General features: G+C 39.6%; 1 protein-coding gene across 1 annotated transcript in view; it reads right to left on the bottom strand.

Annotated features, from left to right (window-relative positions):
- Positions 1-6,789: 6,789 nt before the first annotated feature.
- Positions 6,790-22,287, bottom strand: part of TSPAN12 (tetraspanin 12) — a 92,622-nt gene continuing 77,124 nt past the window's right edge. The window contains exon 7 of the mRNA XM_007952811.2: positions 6,790-7,095. Within this exon, the coding sequence (XP_007951002.1) occupies positions 6,790-7,095 (306 nt within the window). The remainder of the gene's footprint in view (positions 7,096-22,287) is intronic.

Below are 22,287 nucleotides of genomic sequence, written 5' to 3'. Positions count from 1 at the left end.
AGTGGAACTGTGTTCTCCTGAACCTTTGACATTTAAATCGTGGGGTCATTTTATTTCTTCTTCTTCATTTATCTTTGTAATCTGGATTCCCATTGTTTTCTACTTTCCATTGCTTGTTTCTTCTTCTCAATCACACTACAACCATAATACTTCAAGTTGTCATTACCCAGTTCCCACATTTCTACATTCAGGTCTTCTATCCTCGGAAGGAAGGTTGGGCAATCCTACTTCCGTAGTGATACTGCCTTGGAAACCCAAGGAGGGGTCGCTGTGAGTCTGGGCCGACTTGATGGCAAACAACAACAACAACAACATCTTCAGGTTATCTTCCTTTCACTCTATTTTGCATGCTATTCAAGCTCTGCTGATAACACCTATGTGAGAGTCTCTATGTCCTCAGAGGAATAAAGTCTGAAATTCTCGTAAGGCCCTCTGTTATCTGACCCCCGCCTAAGTGCTTTTATCTTCTTCATCTTGTCCAGTCAGAATGGTCTCCTCCTTGTTGTGGACACACACTATGCACACACCCACATCTTTGACTTATTTATCATTAGCCTGACCTGAAATATCCTTCTCATTTTTTTCTCATGAACATCTGCCCCACCTCAAGTACAAACTTTCTATGATCTGCCTGCTTTGCTATCTTGCTTTCTCTGAAATCCTATCTGTGTACCACATTTAGCCATATGCTATTTTTCAGTGTTGCTTAATTCAATGCACACTTTAATGAACACATCCTGTGTGCTGGAAGCTGTACGAGGCACTACTTAACTACTCCCTCTGTTTGCCCAGTCTCTCCAATTAAACTGTGAGTTCCTAGAGGCAGGGATTATATTTTACATTTTTCTTCTGATCTCCAGTGTGTCCAACCCAACCTATTCTACAAGCAGATGTTCAATGGATGTTAATTGAATTCAATTGGTCTCAAACTTGGCAAAAGAAAATAAGATGAATCCCAAGGAAAACTAGGAGAGAATAGGAGGGAATTAGGAACTATCATTAGATATCTGATTGTCAATTGATTCCTATTAAACCTCAAATGGAATAATAGCACATTGTACCTTCACCACAGCGATACTCTTTTTTAAAATTTTGCCAGATCACAGCTTTCCAGCGGGAAATAGATTTTTAAGCTATGCTTGTGTGCAGAACTTAACAACACAAGGGCAGCAAGGGCAGTTAAACTCTCACACTTAGTCCATAATATATAAAAGGTAATAGCCCAAGGCTTAATTTTGAACTCTGGAAAATGCATCTATTTCTTTTTTCTTTTAACAGTTGTAGTTACAGGACCCTGCTCTTTGACAAGTGTGTGAACAATGAATTATAAAACAAAGGAAACTTTCTCCTACGCCCGTCAGTAACAGATGCTTTCTCTCTTTCCTAGTGGATCAATCAAAGATCATTATTTGGAGGCCTATTTAGTTAAACTTTCTTTTAAGAATAAGAAGGAATATGTCCTTGGATCACAGTAGAGATGCTGTGGTAGAGGAACAGAAAATCCCTGAGCAGTGGGTGAGGTGCTGTGTCTGCCGAAATATGTAGTCAAGTCTTAATCAAGTACTAGCTACTAACTGCTACTATCACCACTCACCATCAAGTGGATTCTGACTCATGGTCACCCATATGTGTCACCATAGAACTGTGCTCCTTAGGGTTTTCAATAACTGTGACCTTTCAGAAGTAGATCAACAAAACTTTTTCCCATGGCACTGCAGGGTGGATTGAAATTGCCAACCTCTAAGGTAGTGATGGAGTGCCAACTTTTGCACCACCCCAGGACCTGGGAAATTGTTGCTGTTGGGTACCATTGAGTCTATCCAACTCATTGAGTAGAACTGCCCTATAGGGTTTTCTTGGCTATAATCTTCACAGAAGCAGATCATTAAGTCATCCAGTCAGCAGGCAACCTTTTGTTCAGCAACTGAGCACTTAACTGTTGCACCACATGGGCTTCTTCAGGGAAATAGTAGGAGGAATGAAATTAGATAGACAAAAAGAGTTATTTTGAAGAAGGAAGTAGTTTTTGGTTTTGGAGAGCAATTGGAGCTGAATGATAATGATTCACATGTAGGAGAATCTGGTTTTCTATGAAGCTGAGCTTCACCACAGGCTGATGAAGATGCCAAATCATAAAATGAAATGGGAGGCAGGTACAATGCTGCCACTTCCTGATTAAATGCATTCACTACACCTAAGTGCTTCTTCCTCATTTGTAAAGTGGGGTTAATCATGCTGGGAGCTCTGGTAGCGTAGTGGCTATCTGACTGCTAACCAGAAGGCTGGGTGTTCAAATCCACCAGCCACTCCTAGGAAGGAAAATTGGACAATCTACTTCCTTAGAGATATTGCCTTGGAAACCCAAGGAGGGGTCACTATGAGACAGAAACAACTCGACAGCAGTGAGTTTGGGTTGATGCTTACTGGTTGCAAAGAGTTGTGAAGAGCAGAGAAAACAAGTGTAAAGTATCTAACAGTGTGTGTCTGGCACCTAATAAACATCCAGGAATGCATGAGACGAAGAATTACAACAATAACTTAAAATCAACAGATGTCACTGAGTCAACTTCATCTCACAGCAACCTCATGTTTGTCAGGATAGAACTGTACTCCATAAAGTTTGCAATGGCTGATTTTTCAGCAGATCATCAGCCCTTTTTTCTGAGGTCCTCTGGCTGGACTCAAACTACCAACCTTTCAATTAGCAGTGGAACACGTTAAATATTTGTGCCACCCATGGACTCTAGCAATAACATAGTATAACAGAAAATAAATGAATAAAAGCTTGAGGAAAAATTAACTCAGTTAATGAGTAAGGTGAGTCCATTTGTGAAGTACAGGATGAGAGCAAGAACGGGGTTTGAGTGAAACACTTTGCCAATATTTTTTTTTTTTTTTAAAGAGACTGGCTTCTTTTGCCACAGAAGATTCAGTGGTGTATTCATTTCTCATTTCTTTACCTCCCTTGACTCATCAGCAGGAGTGGGAGCTCAGACAAAAGGGAACTCTTGTAGCATTCTGCTTAAGATTCTCCTCATATAACATTTGGTGCTCGGCCCATTTTCTGTCAGGCTTCCTGAGATCGGAAAGCAATGCATAAAAATTCTCAGGCACTCCAGTGAACTCTCCGGAGCTCCAGACTGAAATTTACAGCCGCCTGTAGACATCTCCATCTGCAAGTCCTGCAGGCAACGCCAACTCACTCTGTCCCAAACCAAATTAATTACCCTCCCACACGCCTGTACCCCCTCCAGAGTCCTCTAGTTAGGTTAATGCCATGGCAAATTTACCAGGTACAGAATCTAGAAATTTCAGTTCTTTTATTTCTTCTCCCACACTCCCCTAGGTCAGTCGGCTGCCAGCTTCGTAGATTCACTCTGTTGTAATGTTTTATCCACTCTGTTTTATGACTTCCATCGTCCTCTCCAGGACCACAGCAATGGCAAACTAGCTGCTCTCCCTCCAGAGTCGCCTGCACTCCACAACTCCGGAGTGCCCCACTTGCCTAGACTACACTGTAAATGATGTCCTAATCTGGGAAGCTGTGTGATGGGTGTCCATGCTCCCATATTCTCGCTTGGCTAACCCCATTACTGTTCTGAAATAGAAATCACTTCTCTTTCTGAAAGCCTTCAGTACTTCTCCATTCACCCTACAGAAAGAGCCCCAAATCCCAAATTTCACCCATTTCCTTCCTGTGGTATCTCTTCAAGCATTCTAGACAGTGTGGTCTGTCTAGCCACGCCAAACGGCAGGTAGTACCCTGCAAGATAATGTGCACTTTTTAACCTCAGGGTGGTGGCTCCTGGAATGTTCTCCACTCCTCCTTTCTGATCTAGCTTGAAGGTCTTCTCCTCAGGGTAGCCACTCATCCAGCTCCTGTTTCTGAGCAGGCCCCACTAGTGGCACTTGCTTGTGTTTATTTTACCAGTGCTCAGCCTGGGTACCTCTCACCAGTGTCAGATTACCCAATAAACAAAGGTAAACACGGACTCACTTGTTCCTACTTACTCATCTGTAGTGAACAATTTCACATTTTTTTTTTTCACCACATGAGATTCTGCTTCTAGGTTTCACTGGCATCTGTCATCTGTCTCTCTCCCAACCCCATAGCACCTTCCTACAGAATCAAAGCCTCTTTCCCAATTTGCAATCCCTGACAGGGATTGAGTACCCAGAAAGAAAGGTAAGCACAGGCTTACATAGGAATCTGTAGTGAAGAGTTTCACATGGTTTGTACCATTTGTGGAACTGTTCACTACAGATTAGTAAGCACAAGTCAGCCCATGCTTACTTTGCTTATTGGGTAACCTGGCTCTGTATCTCACCCAGACTTTCCAGGGCTTGAATACAGAGATCATATCTTACTATTGCTTAGTCTCCAGGGCATTTTCAATTGACTGTTAACCAGTCTACAAATAATCGTCTTGAATTTTTATTTTTAAAATGGTGATTTTACAAAAGAAAGCTTTTAAAAATTCCCAAAGAAACAGTTAACAATTTTATTTGCAATGTACCCAAACAGTGAACTCCCTCAGCTCTACGGCATTAAGAACACTTTTTAGAGCCCCTTACAGTTTTATTATTCCAGGTGCACAGCTACCATAAGAGGCCTTTGTGGACCATTGCTATAAATGTCGCTTGTTCCCATTAAGCCAAATATATCATGTATGGGATGATTGTCTAAATTTATGTTGACTATTCTGGAGGGTAGTAAATCAGGTAATAGATCAAAATATCTGAAGCTGAAAAATACAGAAATGAACTTGTATTTTATAATCTGAGGATATTTTTTTCTTGAGCTCAACACAATATATGTTTGTCCCTTTTGTCTGTGAGACACTTCAGAACAGAAGCAGTCGCATTTAAGAGTAGATATGAATTAACCTGAGGTGAAGGGAAAGAATAGTAAATAAAATAAAGAGAGAGAGAAGCAGCTAAATTTGGCCATGATTTAAATAACCCAAATTAGAATCATGACTATCTCAGTTAGGTGTCTATTTTAGGTAAAAATGATGAGGAATTCTGAGTGTTGAGGAAAATATGAAAAGGAATTATTTTGATTCTGATTGATCATGTAATTTTCTCACTTTTTTTTTCATTTAAATCCGTGGAAGATTGAAGTCTGTCACTTAATTTCAAACACTGCGTTCCTTAGGCTCATTGTATGTTAATAATTAATAATAGCTATAAAACCTGGGATAAGGAAGCTTTGAGAAGACAAATTAAAATAGATGGACATATTTTAAAATTATGTTGCATGATTACATTATCCATAATTTAGCTCAAAAATGAATGTCAAAAGAAAACAGGTATCTTTGTGTCTTTTCTCAGTGTAAGGTACGTAATCTTATAGAGTCGTTCTAGAGTTTGGAAATCATTAATACTTTATTCATTCATTTATTTTTTGTATTTTTCTCTCCATGATAATCTGCTCAGAGAGTTAACATGCTTGTAATGTAAGAAATTAGCAACAAATTATTACTCTCTAGAAAATATTTATTGACACTTGTATTTTCTTTCAATATTCTGACAAATAAACATAATACATAAAATACAGTAAAATGCACTTTTCCCCTTTCAAATAAATATATTTTACTCTTGTAAAAAATTTAATAATCTGTGTAGTTCACCACAGTATCTTAAGCAGTGAAATAAAGCAAAAACAATCTTTAGTTAAACTGTTACTTATCTTAATGTTTCTCATAGCATTTTGCTGAAGAAAATAAACGCTGCTCTCTGTAGTATTAAATTCTGACTTGGAGACTCTTGCTTCTTATTTAGGGAGGGCAAAGATAAGTTCCTTTGGAAAGTATTTAGTGTCAATAGAGTTTCAGTTTTGGAAAAAAAATAGCATCGACATCTTTACTGAACGAATCAAATTATGTGTAAACTTTCTTGTTAATACTTCCTAGAGACCAGACTACATTCTGAATAATAATGATTTATCACACTGATAATTTCTCCTCATTATCACAATGGTAATTTTTCAAAATTAGTGTTTCTGTATTTAAACTAACAGTTAAGTATGTAATATAAACCCAAGACAGAATTTTAAAGCTCTTTTAACAGGAAAGGCTAAGAATGGTGGTATATAGAACAAATTTATGCTTTTGTCAATTGTTATACTTAGTAGTTATTAAAACTGAAATCTACTGAATTATACAGACTTCACACAGACTCTAATATACACAGAGATCCCTGATCAGTTTAAGACAATATGTTAGTTTCTCTTTTAAGTGGTAATGATATTTCAGTAACCAGCAAAATTAATCACATTTAGGTAGTCACCAATCCTCAGAGTTTTCTTATGTATAAACTATTCACCCTCAAGAGAATATATCACCAAATAACAAAACTCATTAGTACTGTCTAACTTCCTATGTTAGCAGTTAACTGGTACTTTATACACTAATAACCTGTGGAAATAAATCAAACCTTACTGTAGTTCCAATCCCACCACAACGGGGCCCATTTCCATGGATGCAGAAAAACTAGCAAAATCATGCCTTCTCAAAGCATACTGCATTCAGTACAAATACACAGGCCATAAAGTGGTATTAGATTTATCCACGGCATTTTAGACAGGGTATTAACTGTATGTCCAGGTGGTGACTCATAATATGAAACATTCCCCTCTTCATTTTAAAGGGCAGACAACTAACTATATGTGTAAGTATTGTTTTATGGCAACATTTTTATTTTTACACATTCTGAAGCAGATAACTGTGTGTCTGAGAAGTCATCAGTCCAACAAAACAGTCGTGTGATTTCCTTCCTTGACATGTTCTATAATTCCTCCATCTCAAAGTGTGTATTAAAGCTGTTCGCCATGGATGTGTGTTCAAAGATCCTCGACAGGCTGGGTTTTAATAGCTCTACTGAGTGACATGACAAGTGCTGAGAGGTGTCATTCTTCAAGGACATCATTTGGTCTGTCCCAGGCTCCCTTCTATCATAGTACAGAGCCCAGAGCAGAGTAATGGTGAGAATCATGGCCAGGATTTGTGTCACTCCAATGGAGATCCCCAGAAACCTTAGCACTTGCAGTTGCTTGGTTCCTCTCAAAAAGGAATACATTTTCTTCCCACAACCCTGTAAAAGAAATAACACAGTCAACATTACTCTGGACGCATTATATAGGGCCAAAATTAGTGAAAATAAACAATCTGTACCACTTAATGGAATCAAACAATTTGATTCATAAAGTTTAGGACAGTGATTCTCAACAGGAAAGCCCATAAGAAGCTGGAGTTGTGTACCTAGTAAAATGCCTGCCTAGGTGATTATGAGAGCCTCCTGCTTCTCGTGGTGCAATGGTTAAGCACTCTGCTGCTATCCAAAAGGTTGACAGTTTGAACCCACCAGCCACGGAGGAAAGGTCTGGCAATCTGTTCTTGTAAAGATTTATAGCCTAGAAAACTTCACGAGCCATTTCCACTCCTAGAATGTCACCATGAGTCAGAATCCACTCAATGCCGTGCAACAGTCCTTCTAACATCTAGACCAGGTTCCTGGGGTGGTGTAAACTGTTAACGTGCTCAGCTACTAATCAAAAGGTTGGGGGTTCAAGTCCACCCAAAGGTCATCAGAGGAAACATGTGGCAATCTACTGCCATAAAACCATCCATTGAAAATCCTATGGAATATCAATTACTTAAGAGTTAACTTTCCAAAAGAATATCCTGTTCTTGAGATGGTACTTCAGACTTCTCTCAGCTTTTCTAAACCTTCTTAGAAACAATTCCAGGTTTTACTGTTATTCTGTTTCATCTTTATTAAAATGATTCAATCTGAGCACAGCCTTGCATACTTTGAGCTAGTCTAATAATCATGCCTACGGTTTATACTTTTCAGGGTAACCTTCGTCACTTTTTGTTGAAAAGTAAGGTACTAATTCTAAAAAATAAGAGTATACATGAGTTTCTATATAATCTATTGTACTATCCATAGATATTTAGTTGCATAAACAAACACTTCTGTTGAGGGAGTCAAAAGCGGAAACAGAAATGTTAGAGTTCAAAACTGGATTCCGTTTCAAAAAGGGTATGTAACTTGGAAAAGGAGAGAACAGAATTGAACTCATTCACTTTTCTCAAAATAAAATACTTTGAGGTGATTTTACTTGCACATGTTTTCTACTTAAATACAGTCATCTTAGCCCTAGGTTAATAGCCTCACATGATTCAAAGGTAGGAGTAAGACAAGTTGGCCAACGTACTTGACTTGCTGCAGTATTAAAATTCTGGTCAACTGTTAACTATAAATAATAACACATCCTCTATGAGAGCAAAAGTACTAATCCCTGCATTTCCGGGAACCTATTTAAAGGCATGTCAGGATGCCCCATTTCACTGGTGGGAATTATATACTTTGAAATTATTCTCTGATCTATCTCCAAAATGAGTTTCTAAAATTGGTAGCACACCCATAGCTTCTCAGTTCTTGAAAGTCACAGGCCACATCAAAGAATTAAGTAGTCTTTAAATGTGCTTGGGGAGATAAAATATAAATAGACTCTAGATGTCAGTAATTCCACCACTGATAGTTTTGTAATTTTTGTAATTGATTTTTTTTTTTTTGGTAAACGTGATTCTCTAGTTTGAAATCATCGTGTTAATCACTGGGCACAAATACATAATTTCAGAGCTATTCCTTTTAGAACTGAAGACCTGGATGATGACAGCAGTTCATGAGTTCATGGGCTTTGAAGTGGGTTGACCTAAAAGTTCTCTACTGATAACATTAAGCTCTGCAGGGAAATAAGAGCTTCCTTAAAATAAATAAATAAACAGCTGGCAGTAAAATTCACTGGAGGATATTCTATTCTCTTCACAGTAGCTCTAACTAAACCCAAGTATAGGAAATGCAGGAGAAAAAGTATTCCTTAGTATTTCTAAATATATGGCAGTCTTCATATTTTATTCAGTCCTCACAATATCCTCATTAGAGAGAGAGAGTGACCAAATTGAAAAGATTGCACTTGCTGATCATTTTTTACTGAGTGTCACTGTCATTAGTGAGGACAGTTCAGCAGTAGCAGACTCACCCTGCCCAAGAGAACAGAATATTCACTAAGTGCTCATTTAGATGTCTGCTGTTATTGGAGTGTTTGCATCACCCCTAAGTAATTGACTATAGCGAGCTCTCCCTCACACTCACTGCCATCAAGTCGATTCTGACTTACAGTGAACCATATTGGGTTTCCAAAGCTGTAAATCTTTAAGGAAGTAGATTGCCTCATCTTCCTCCCATGAAGCAGCTGGTGGGTCTGAACTGCCAACCTTCTGGTTAGCAGCCAAATACCTTAGCCACTGAGCCACCAGAGCTGGAGGATGTTAAATCAAGCCGAGTGAGAAACCGGACCCAATCCCAAAAACCTTTACCTGGAAAAATCTACCTTCAGCAAGAACAAACATATAAAATCAAAAAAGCCCATTCTTTGCAGTCAGTACAAAGCAAAACGAGGCAAATCAGCTAAATCATAGACTGCTAATTTCCATATTTACTTTAACAAATCCCTCAGTAAATTACTGTTATTGCTGTCATTATTATCATTAGCAGATACTGTTCACCAAAGATTTGTGTTTAATATGTGCCAGGTGCTGGGTGAGGTTTTCTCAGGCAGTTACTCAATTTATCTTCGTAAACGCTGCAAGGAGGCGGTGTTGCTGGGTGCCTTCAAGTCGATTCAGCTCACAGCAACCCCCTGTGACAGAGGAGACCTGCCCCAGAGGGTTTCCAAGGCTGCAGTCTTTATGGAAGCAGATTGCCAGGTCTTTCTCTTGCAGAGGCACTGGGTCAGTTCAAACTGCCAACCTTTTGGTCAGCAGCTGAACGCTTAACTGTTCACAGAACCAGGGCAAATGAGTATGATTATCTTTACAGATAAGAATATTCACGTTTAGGAGTGAAAAAAACGACACAGTCAGCTTTCTTCTCACCAGGTATCCCACATTTCAAAATTTTAGTGTCTAATGGATGGGCTTTGGAATCAAATAAATCCAAGCTGAGTCACTCACTAGCTCCATGATGCTAGGCAAGTCATTTAACCTCTTTATGCCTTCCTTTTCGCATCTGTAAAATATATATAATAACATTATACTTTCTTCATAGTGTTGCCTTAAGGTTTGAACGAGGTAATGCATGTAAAATACTTGTGCGTAGAGGTATGTAAATACGTATCTTGTATGAAAAATCCAATGTGTACTTTTCAATCAATTTGCTTTAGCTCTCAGCTATTATTGGTTGTATATACTGCAAATGAGCACTGTTTGAAGAGCTTTTTACAGAGTGATTTATTGAACTCTCCAAACAACCCCATGAGATGAGAAAATTAAAGCACAGACAGGTCTAACACTTGCTCAAGAATTAACAGCTAATAAGGAGCAGATCCAAGGCTTAAACCCAGAGGCTCTGCTTCAAAGCCATCTTAACTTTTGAAACATGCTACTTGACCAAAAGGAAACCTCATTCTGCCTCTCCTTCCCTAACTTCCTTACATTTCTTCTCTTCCTAAAAGAGAGTGTCTCCTCTGTCCCTAAGTGTTACCATTCCTCAGAGTTCTGTCCGTGGCCCCAGATACTACCTCATCTCTCTGTGTGTCTCATCTCCCACTCCATGCCTGCATTGAACACATATACAATGATGACACCTGTGTAAACTGTTAGCCCTCATACCCTCAAAGCCATTCTCCACTTCTTCCATAGTGAAAATGCTATGGAAACAGAGCCTTCTAACCAGAGAACACATTTCCCAGCTTCTCCTGTTCCTAAGCAAAACCATGTGAGTTCTCACCAATGGAAGGGGAGCAGAGGTGAGAAGTACAGGCCTTAATGCACTGGAGATGCTCCTTCCTGCTCCCTCTCCCTCTGCCCACTGGCTAGGACTCGGGACAACCAGAAGCAACTGTGGAAGACAGGAACTATAAAACGTGGCATTGCCTCACCACGCCGAGCCCCACGTATGCAACAGAGCCGCTCAGCAGTCCGAGCAGGTGGCTGGTCCCCGAGAGAGAAATAAACTCTCACCTGAGTCAAGCTATTGTATTTTGAGTTAACCTTTTCCTTAATTAATACATGGAAAATCTTTATCTCTAGCTGTGACATCAACTCCGTTATTGATAACTAGGGTTCTGCACATGCAGTGCCTGGTAGGTACTTTAACGTCAGCATTTCCAAAATGGAACTAATTAAATCCAACCTGCCCCCCCCCCCATTCACAAGAAATGGCTTCTTCATCTATCCAGGGTGCAAATCCAAGTCCTCTCCAGCATCCTGGTGGTATCCCTGTTACTCACTCTTTACAATCCATCACCTCATCCTGTTTCACCCTACCCTCTTTTATATTCATTCCCTGCAACCTTTCTCTGCTTGAAGACTTGATCGTCACTTCAGTCCCCCATCTCAACTCATTCTCTCCCATGGCACCATAATGCTTTTTAAACACACATCTCCAACTGTTACTTTTTCAGTTACTTTTTCAGGTCAAAATATTATCATGGCTTTCAGAGCAGTAAATTCTAAGGGCAAAATTGGCAAGTCTCTAATAATAAAGCACAAAAGGAAAAGTTGTTCGAATAGAGAATAGGTAACAGGAAACTCACAATGGAGTAATGTCAGGAAAGAGAGTGAAAGAGAAGAATTCATTTGTGTACCTGAACCCACAGCAGGCAGAAGAGTTCACAGCCTGATTAGATCAAGCAAAGCATGAAGATAAAAGCGGCTCACCCCACACACACACCAAGCCCAAACTGGTCCTGCAGGGCTTGGAATGATAAAACAGGTATCCCCCTAAGCTGGAGTCAACCTGATCTGCCAGCAGCTGATGAGGAGATAATGAAGTAAGCAGTGAGGCGGGAGCGAATGTCTTTGACTTTACAGAAAAGACCCTTGTGATTGGAACTTCTTGGGCCTGAAAGCTGCCTACCATTTACTATCTGGCAGGAGGCTCTGCGTGTTTTTATCTGAGGATGCAGTTCCATTATTAATAAATCAGAATCCCGTGTCTACTCTGCCCTAAAGTTTCCTTTCATAATAATGCCTCACATTTGTGAACATGTTTGCCTTTTAACTGGGCACCTACTCACAGGATTCAGTATAAAATCCAAATGCCTTATCAGGACAGACAAGGGTCTGCATGGTGCAGGGTCTGCATGGTGCAGGCCCTGCCCTGTCAACATACCCTCTTCATAGCCTATAGGCACTCCTTCCATGTCTAATTTTATACCATTGCTTCTTTGCTAGGAATGCCCTTTTCAGCCTTAATATTCACCTTAATATTTTTTCACCTTAATATTCAGCCTTAATATTCACCAAAATACTTTCTGCCCCTGGCTAGCTTCTACTTATCCTTAATGATTGTGCAGAAACCAAACCAAAACCAAACCCACCACCATCAAGTCAATTCCAACTCACAGCGACCCTATAGGACAGAGTAGAACTGCCCCACAGTGTTTCCTAGGCTGTGAATCTTTATGGAAGCACACGGCCTCATCTTTCTTCTGTGGAGCAGCTGGTGGGTTTGAATTGCCGACCTGTTGGTCAGCAGCCAAACGCCTTACCCACCAGAGCTCCCTGTGATGGCTCAGAGGCTCTAGAAATCCCACTAAGCTACCACCACCATGTGCCACCAGTGCACATCTCAATCAGAAAGGATGGTTAAGGGCGACCTACTCTAGTTCACCACCACCTGTCTTTTAGTTTGTTGTACTGCAGTGGTTTGCATGGGGTAGGCTTTGCCACCAGTTTCAAATGCCAGAAGGGACGCTCAAGGTAGACAGGTTTCAGAGGAGCTGCCAGTGGTCTACTTCTGAAAACTGGCCAATGAAAATTCTATGGATCACAACAGAATATTGTTGGATAAAGTGCTGAAAGATGAGCCCCCTAGGTTGGAAGCCATTCAAAATACACAGTGGCTGCCCCGACAGACTTGAACAGACCAATGATTCTTAACAGGGTGCAAGACCATCGTAAGATGGAGTTGACTCCACAGAAACAAGCTATCAAGGGCAGGTACCCTTTGTGTATCACTTTCAGATCATCTTATTTCAACCTATTACTCCAGCTACTGCCATAGGGACTACTTACATGCAGATTTGACCAGTTTCTTGTAGGTGCCACTGGACATAACCTGGCCTGGGGCCTGAGCTCTTTACCTTTTACTTCCTTCCTTCCTTGGGCTTCTCTTTAAACACCTGTCCCCACTTTTTTGTTTTGCTCTGTTTTGCCTGGGAGGTCGAAGGGGTGACAAATGACTTGGCTCTAAGAAGAATCTCAACCTAACAACAGCATTCTCTGGGAGAAAAACAGTGAAATTCATAACTAGGATGTTAGAGAAGAGATAAGGAGAATGTCTTTGGCCATGGCCATGGCCTTGTGTACCCACACACTTTGTAACAGCTCCACCTCTGGCTCAGAAGTGCTGAACAAGTATTATTTAGGCATATACTACGTCAACGTGAAAATTAAAAATGTCATTTCTATTAGTCAAAACAAATAGACATACAGTATCAATTCACCTTTCTAATTGGTGGAAGATGTTAATGCGAAAGGCGTGTTAACCAAAAGGCATTGGGGGCTGAAATAATACCAGAAAAAACTGTACAGCTGACCCTTGAATAGCACAGAGGTTGGGGTGATGACCCCTAATGCAGTGAAAAATCCACATGTAACTTTTTTTTTCTGCATATAACCCTCAAAAACTTAACTACTAATATCCTACTGTTGACCAAAAGTCCTACTGATAACATAGTCGATTTAACACAGTTCTCACCATAGAATTATTAGATTTTTACACAAAGATACTTGACATATATACGCAAAAGGTAATTTTATTAACTGTACCACACAATGATTAAGTGGAAGTGGATCATCATAAAAGGCTTTTTTTTTTTTTTAACTTTTATTGTGATTTAGGTGAAATTTTACAAAGCAGAGTCATTTTACATTTAACAGTTCATACACATTTTGTTTTGTGACACAATCTCCACAATGTAAGAGTTCTCTTGCCACTTCTTCTATATGGTTACCCCTTCCCTGTGTCCTTCTTGCCTATACTTTCCTGCCTCCCTAGCTTTCTCTCTGTGCAACTGCTGCCCTTCTGATCGCCCATGGCTGGTTGTTCTAAGGAGTGCATCTCTCTGGTGTAGGTGTTCAGCTCATATGCCTGTCTATTGCTTGGGTGAGAGTTAAGCCATGGGAGTGAGTACAATTCCAGGCCTAAAAGGTGACTCAGGGCCATAATCTTAGGGGTTTCAGCAATCTCTATCAGATGAGTAAGCATGGTCTTTTTTATGACTTTAAGTTTTGTTCCACATTTTTTTCCCACTCTCTCCAAGATCTCCAATTGTGATCCCTCTTTCCAAGTGGTTGGCATTGGTAGCCAGTCACCATCTAGTTCTTCTGGTTTCAGAGTCATATAGGTTGAGGTTCTCACAATCTATTAGTCCTTTGGACTAAGTGGTTCCACGTGTCTTTGATTTCCTTCACTCTTCTTTGTTCTGGATGAGGAGAGAAAATAGTTGCCACTTGGCTGCTCACAAGCTTTCAAGACCCCAGTCATTCCTCACCATAGGAAAATATAGAACAATATTTTTGCATAGCATGTTGTGTCAATTGAGCTTGATGTCCCCCATGACCATGGTCCCCAGCCTGCAGGCCCAGCAACCCATTCTCTCAAGGTGCTTATTTGTGGCTAAGAAGTTATCCTAACTTTCCCTCCTGTTATGTTTAAACTGCATACAGACATTTTTATAGCACACATAAATACATATGTAGGAATATCACCTTTCTGAAAAGGTTTTCATCTTCACATTCAGTGGGATGGGAAGGAGAAGGAAGAGGAGGGTTTGACGGTGCTGTCTCAGGAATGGCAGAGGAAGAAGAGATAGAGGAGGTGGAAGGGGAGGCAGGAGAGACAGGCACACTCAGTGTAACTCCACGGAAATACATCATAAATTCTGCTGATGAATTTCCTTCTTCATTTCTCTAAATAGGTTTCTACACAATACCAATCCTTCCTCTACCATCTGCTTTAGCTTCAGTGTGCGTATCATAGAAAGGTCCATGTTGCTAAAGAAGTCAAAAGCAGTCTTGAATGACTGGAACATTTCTGTCGGACTGTCCAATGCCAATTTGTTCTTTGACACCGCTTCTTCTGTGTCTTCTTCCACATCATCTGGCACTAATTTGCAACATCTCCATTGAGTCGTCTTCTGTTAATTCTTCTGGTGAGGTGTCTTGAATTTCCCCAAGATCTATCTCTTGAGCAAAATAAGTGGAGCCATGCAGTTCAAATCCATGTTGTTCAAGGGTCAACTGTATATAGATTATGAAATAAATACCATTTGCCAAAGACAAGGCCTGTAATCTGGGTGAAAGTTGACAGTGTCAATTGCTGGCTCCCATTTCACACCTTAGATCACATGCAGCCAAGAGGATAAACAGCTCAAATAACCCACTCCCACATGGTGGACCATGAGCTGCTCCCACCATTAAACTTGGAGAATCCTTGCTTGTCGATCTTCTGTGGAGAGATCTACACCATAGTGGAGAACTACAGTGAAACCTGTAAGAGCTGAAACTCAACGGGACTGCCTTGTTTTTCCAGGTCTTGCAAGTTTTCTACCCTTTGACAGGGTGTAGTCCTACCACTTTTCTATTGCTCACGTACGTTAGTGGAAAATATTTGAATTTTCCTTCTCTGACAGATTTCTGCCATATACAGATTCTGACTTTTGCATGTTTTACTGCATTCATGCCTTTCACTGGGTGGTTCCCTGTCCTGTAAACTCAAGACTCAAAGAGAAAGGTGGTCGTCTTCACATCCACATCCCCTGCCCTTTTCTATATCTATTTGTAGAGGAGTCCCTGGGTGTTACAAATGGTTAATGCTCTTGGCTGCTAACCAAAAGGTTGGCAGTTTGGTGCCTAGGAAGAAAGGTCTGGCAAACCACTCTGAAAAAATCAGCCATCATAGAGTCGAGTCTCTGGGACACAGTTCTACTCTGACACACATTGAGTTGCTGTGAGTCAGAATCAACTTGAAAGCAACTTTTATTTTTTTGAAGTTTGTAGATGTTTTACAGTGTTGAGAGAAGAAATAACCATCTAAACAAGCATATGTGGCTTCAGTAATTTTTTTTGTGATTTACAAAATAATTTAAAGGATTTGACATTCAGACCCAACATCTGGAACATGCAGAGCCTAAGGCTCTAAAGGAAATGTGTCTTGAAGGCACAGGGCTGTGTGGGGAACATCTATCTCCCTGTGTGACTCTTACATACACCTCTGTGAATACTACTTTTCCCAAGAAGCAGAACCAAGATATTTCAATAGCAATCTATCTTCTAAGCACAAAAGAAGGAAATGTGTCTTTGGAGATATATTTTCATTTACTCTCTGTTCCTCTTTGTTTTACATTTTCAGTTGGCCCATTTGAAATTGATCCTATCCTGCATCTGTTTACTTTCACTTATTTTTCTTGAAGTGCTTGGCTGAAAAGCAGAATGGCACTTGAGTCCCTTTAAATCGCTGTTTAGGCTTCGTGGCCCATCTGATATGGGGGTGATGAGAATATACTCTACCACTGTGGTTCTTCACACTTTTAGGCAAGGAATCTCAGAAAGAGCTGATGAGAGCTATGGATCCCATACACTAAAAAGACACATATAAAATATTGAAAACAACTTCAGCAGTACCACTGTACCCTTGAAGCCCATCCAAAATTAGCCCAGGACCACAGGGAAGAGTTTGCTCTAAAAAGACTTCTTCTCTACCTGCTTCTTTTTCTCTTTTTCTTTCTTTCTTCTTCTCTTCTCCAAATCACGTCTTAACACAGCACTTTAGTAACTAAGGTGATACGAAACTCAGCAGGTGAGAAAAGAAGAAACACATTCCAGTCCTGTATATTACCAACTCACACTCTGCATCTGTTGTTTTGTTCAGCCCAAATCCTATACTGGTATTCATAGAGTGTGGCTACAGGAACAATTCCAAACAAAAGCAAACTAGCAGGCAGTCAGTAATGGGGGTCCAGGTCCCCTGAGGCTGGGCTTTTGTACTTGCAATTCCTCAACCCAAGAAAACCCTTCCTCCGATCTTTGTATGTTTTTATGCAAAGTCTCAGCTTAAATGTCACCTCCTATATCTCCAGAGAAACAAAACCAATAGGAAGTATGTATTTAAGGAATTGGCTTACATCATTGTAGGGACAGGCAAGTCTGAAATTCATAGGGCAGAGTAGCAGGCTGGAAACTTAGGTAGGAGCCAATGTTGCTGCCTTGACTTTAAAATCCGTAAGGCACGCTGGCAAGCTGGAAACTCAGCACACACTGATGCTATAGTCTTGAGGCAGAATTTCATCTTCTTTGAGAAACTTTAGTAGCTCTGATGGTGTAGTGGTTAAAGCATTCAGGTATGAACCAAGAGGTTTGGCGGTTCAAATCCACTGGTCATTCCACAGAAGAGAGATGAGGCAGTCTGCTTCCGTAAAGATTTACAGCCTTGGAAACCCAATGAGGGTTGCTATGAGTTGGAATCAACTTGATGATAGTGAGTTTGGTTTGGTTTCTGGTTGAGAAACCTTAATTTTTGTTCTCCAGGCCTTCCAACTGATTAGATGAGACATATTCACATTAGGGAGGGTTATCTTCTTTAAGTCAACTGACCGTAGAGGCTAATCACGTCTATAAAATACGTCCACAGCAGCCCCTAGAGACTGATGTATGACTAAACAATTGGGTTAGCCAAGTTGGCACATAAAACCTACCATCATGCCTCCTAAGAGGTTATTCCTAACTAGCCTATATAAGTAGCTCCTTCTCCAACAAAGCCACTCTCCATCATATCACATTCACAATCTCCAGAGTGCTTTCAGTAGGTACAATTATATTGTTAGTGTTGTTTGTCTTCTGCTTTCTTGTTGAATGTTTGGATTCCTTAACTAGAATATAAGTGACACGAGAAGAGAGATTTTATCTACAATGTTTTCCACTGTATCTCCAGCATTTAGAAAAGCCCCAGGAAATGGGAGGCATACTCAACAAATATTTTGAATGAATGAATGTGACAGAACCAAACTGGTAGTTAGAGACATTTTCATCCGTAACTTTTAAACCTTACTTTTATACAAGTGTATAGCTTATTATGGATATTTTGAGGAGCTCTGTGCCAAACCCAACAATATATCTCATGAGAATTTTTCTAAAATGTGCAATTGTTGCTATATTTCTGCTCCATCATTTTTCACAGGTTTCAAAATGTGTCAGAAAAAAATGTTATTGGGCCAGGGACCATGCGGGCCACCAGATGGTAGAGAATGATTTATTTCTTTGATTGCACAGCACTGAAGAAAGATTGCAGATAGAAAGCCAGTTCTTATCTCTAAGTTTACAGAGTATGAAAGATAAAAGGGACCTTGAAATTCATCTAATCCAGATTCATTTTTAATTTAAAAACTCATTCTATACCACCAGTGACATGGTTATCTGACCTTGACTTTAACATTTTTTAGTGATGAGATTCTCACTATTTTATAAGATAACCCGTCTCACAACTGGACAGATTTTGATGAGCAAGGTCTTCCTTCTATTGATTCAAAATTTCCTTCCTGTAACTTCTGGCCCTGGGAGCAACAAAGAATAAGTCTACCTCTTGTGCTGAATTATGAACTTTCAAATACTTAATGACATCTAAAATATCCCTCTTTAGTTTTCTCTACTTCACAATAAATATCCCCAATACTGACAGGTATTTCTTACTTGTTTCTTCTAAACCTCTCATCTGCTTAGTAGATGTTCTCTGGACACAGTGCAATTAGGAAACATATGTTCTCCAGGGCAAAGAGGAATTAAGTCTTATTTTTAATTATAACTTTAATTGTACATGTCCCATGAAGCTATTAAATGATCCACTTTTGTAAGTCAACTAAGCATATGATTAAGCACTATATCATTACCAATATCAGCGTCTTTTATTAATTGTAAAATGCAAAAGAAGATTGCTTTGATATAACGAACCCCCATTTCACCAGAAGCCTGTATCTAAAGAACATCTCATAACTGACAATGCAGCCTCCTACTGAAGCTCTCTCAATGGAAATATGTAACTTTTTTAAGATAATTTGGGCCATCAGATTTCATATGCACAATAATGTGGCTTCTTCCCACTTTAAAATCTGTGGAACAAGGAATCATAAGAGCAAGAATCCTAAAAGTAAAGCATTCCATTATAAAATGCTATTCACTGCTGTTGAGTTGTTTTCTGACTCACAGCGACCCCTCCTGGGGTTTCCGGGACAGTATCACTACAGAAGTAGATTGCCCAACCTTCCCCCGAGGAGTGGCTGGTGGGTTTGAACAGCCAGCCTTCTGGTTAGCAGTTAAGTGCCTTAGGCACTAAACCACCAGAGCTCCCAAAATGCTATCAGTGGATGAAAAACATCATCAGTTGAAAATAACCTAGGACAAACCAGTAAAAAAGAATTGTATTTTTATAAGAAAGTTATGTTAAAAGCTTAATTGAACACTGTTTAATCAAAGTAAATACAGGGAACTGTCAGAAATTCACGGCATTTGACTGTATGGATCATAACAAATTGTGGATAACATTGTGAAGAATGGGAATTCCAGAACAATTAATTATGCTTATGTGGAACTGTACATAGACCAAGAGGCAGTTGTTGAAACAGAAGAAGGGGATACTGTATGATTTAAAACAAAGAAAGGTATGTGTCATGAGTGTATCTTTTTCCTATACTTATTCAATCTGTTTGCTAAGCAAACAAAGAAAGGTATGTGTCAGGATTGCATCCTTTTCCTATACTTATTCAATCTGTTTGCTGAGCAAATAATCTGAGAAACTAAATTATATGAAGAACACGGCATCAGGATTAGAGGACAACTCATTAGCAACCTGTGATACTCAGATAATACTGAGTATTATCTTTTTTTTTTTTTTTGCTTACTGAAAACGAAGAGGACTTGACACACTTATTGATAAAAATGAAAGACTGCAGTGTTCAGTATGAATTACATTGCAACATAAAACGCCTCATGACTGGACCAATAACAAAAAGCCTCATAACTGGACCAATAAGCAACATCGTGATAAACAGAAAAAAGACTGAAGTTGTCAAGCATTTCATTTTTCTTGGCTCCGCAATCAATTCCCATGTAAACAGTAGTCAAGATACCAAACAACATATTGCATTGAGCAAATCTGCTGCAAAAGACTTCTTTAACTTGTTAAAGAGCAAAGATATCACCTTAAGAATAAGGGTGTGCCTGACCTAAGCTATGGTATTTTCAATAACCTCATATGTATGTGAAAGTTAAACAGTGAATAAAGATGACCAAAGAAGAGTTGATGCATTTGACTTATGATGTTGGCAAAGAATACTGAATAAGAATATTGAATATGCCATGGACTACAAGAAAAAGGAAAAAAATCTGTCTTGGAAGAAGTACAGTTACAATGTTCCTTAGAAGAAAGGGTGGCAAGACTTTAACTCATGCACTCTGGACATGTTATCAGGAGGGACTAGTCCCTGAGAAGGACATCATGGTTGGTAAAGAAGAAAGTCAGCAAAAAAGAGCAAGACCCTCAATAAGATGGATGGACACAATGGCTGCAATGATGGGCTCAAGCACAGCAAGGATTGTGAGGATGGTGCAGAACCGAGCAGTGTTTCACTCTGATGTACATAGGGTCACTATGAGTCAGAACCTAACAACAACAACAAAAAGTAAAACTGAAAAGAATTTGTCCATCTTCAGACTTCCTAGGAAGTTTAGGAAATTGGTTCATGTTTTGCCATTTCATGATAAAAAATGGTTATAATCTTATCAGTATTACTCACTAAAGATGGCTGCAGTTATTAGACATGGTGTTGTAGACAGTAATTTCCTAGTAATTGCTTCTGCTGTTGTTAGGTGCCATCAAGTTGATTTCAGACTTATAGCAACCCCCACGCGACACAGAATTTTCCTGGTAGCCTAGGAAACCCTATGGGGCAGTTCTAATCGGTCCCAAAGTTTGCTATGAGGCAGAATCCACTCAATGGCACACAATAATAACAACAACACTCACGTTTATGGAAGCAAATCACCACGTCCTTCTCCCACAAAATCACTAGATGGGTTGGAGTGTCCAACCTTTTGGTTTACAAAACAATGCTTAACCATTGAGCCACCAGAGCTTTTTTCTTGCTGAAGACCAACAAAAGGATTAAGTTTACCCTAGGAAAGTCAATTACTTTCAATTTCCATGTCTACACTTACATCTATCTGTACAGTAACCATATGTTCTTTTAACACTTAATGGTAAATTATAATGTGCTTGAATATCAACAAATACGTTTGTTTGCATTTAATATTACCCGAGAAGTATTAAGTATTATTTTCTATTTTATGGAATTAAGTATTATCAAAACTACATTTTCTTGCTAGTTAAGAGATAGGTGCTGATTTGGGTGAAGAGAAAGGCAAAATAATAAAAGTGTGTGACCAGTACAATATCACTAAGGAAAAGGAGGTCATGGAGAGGTGCACAACAGAGACAGACAGTAAGGTAATTATTATTGCATACACAGCACTGCGTTATCAGTAACAGCAAACACTAATCTATGGGGGAATACACACACAGACAGGCAAGATCAACTATGGGTAGGCAAATGATAATGTAGCACGACCATACATAAGTTGAACAGATGATGTTCCCACATGCATATCTGTATGTGCTATAAAAATGTCCATATGCAGTATAGGGCTAACAGGGGACAAAGTTAGGACAACTTCTTAGTTATACCTAAGTACCTTGAAGAGTTAGTCACTGGGCCTGCAGGCTCAGGACCATGGTTGCAGGGGACATCAAGCTCAAGTGGCACAACATAGTATATAAAAACATTGTTCTACATCCTACTTTGGTGAGTAATGACTGAGGTCTCAAAAGCTAGTAGGTGGTCATCTAAGATGCAACTATTGGTCTCCCCTTGCCTGGAAAGAAGAGTGAATAAAATAAAAGACACAAGGAAACAATTAGTCCAAAGGACTAATGGATCATGAGGACCTCAGCCCATATGACCCTGAGACCAGAAGAATTAGATGGTGCCCTATTACCACTGCCAACCACTTGGAAAAGGATCAAAATTGGAGACCCCAGATAGAGTTGAAGACAAATGTGGAACAAAACTTAAAAAAAAAAAAAAAAAGCATAAAAAAAAAGATCAGGTCCGATAGAGCCTGGTGGAACCACTGAGACTATGGCCCCTAGTTGCCCTTCAGGTCT

Source organism: Orycteropus afer, unplaced genomic scaffold, assembly GCF_000298275.1.
Source record: "Orycteropus afer afer isolate SDZICR_OR568_19922 unplaced genomic scaffold, OryAfe1.0 scaffold00359, whole genome shotgun sequence".
NCBI lineage: Eukaryota > Metazoa > Chordata > Mammalia > Tubulidentata > Orycteropodidae > Orycteropus > Orycteropus afer.
The sequence above is the reverse complement of the archived record's forward strand: the minus strand, read 5'-3'. Positions and strand labels throughout refer to the sequence as shown.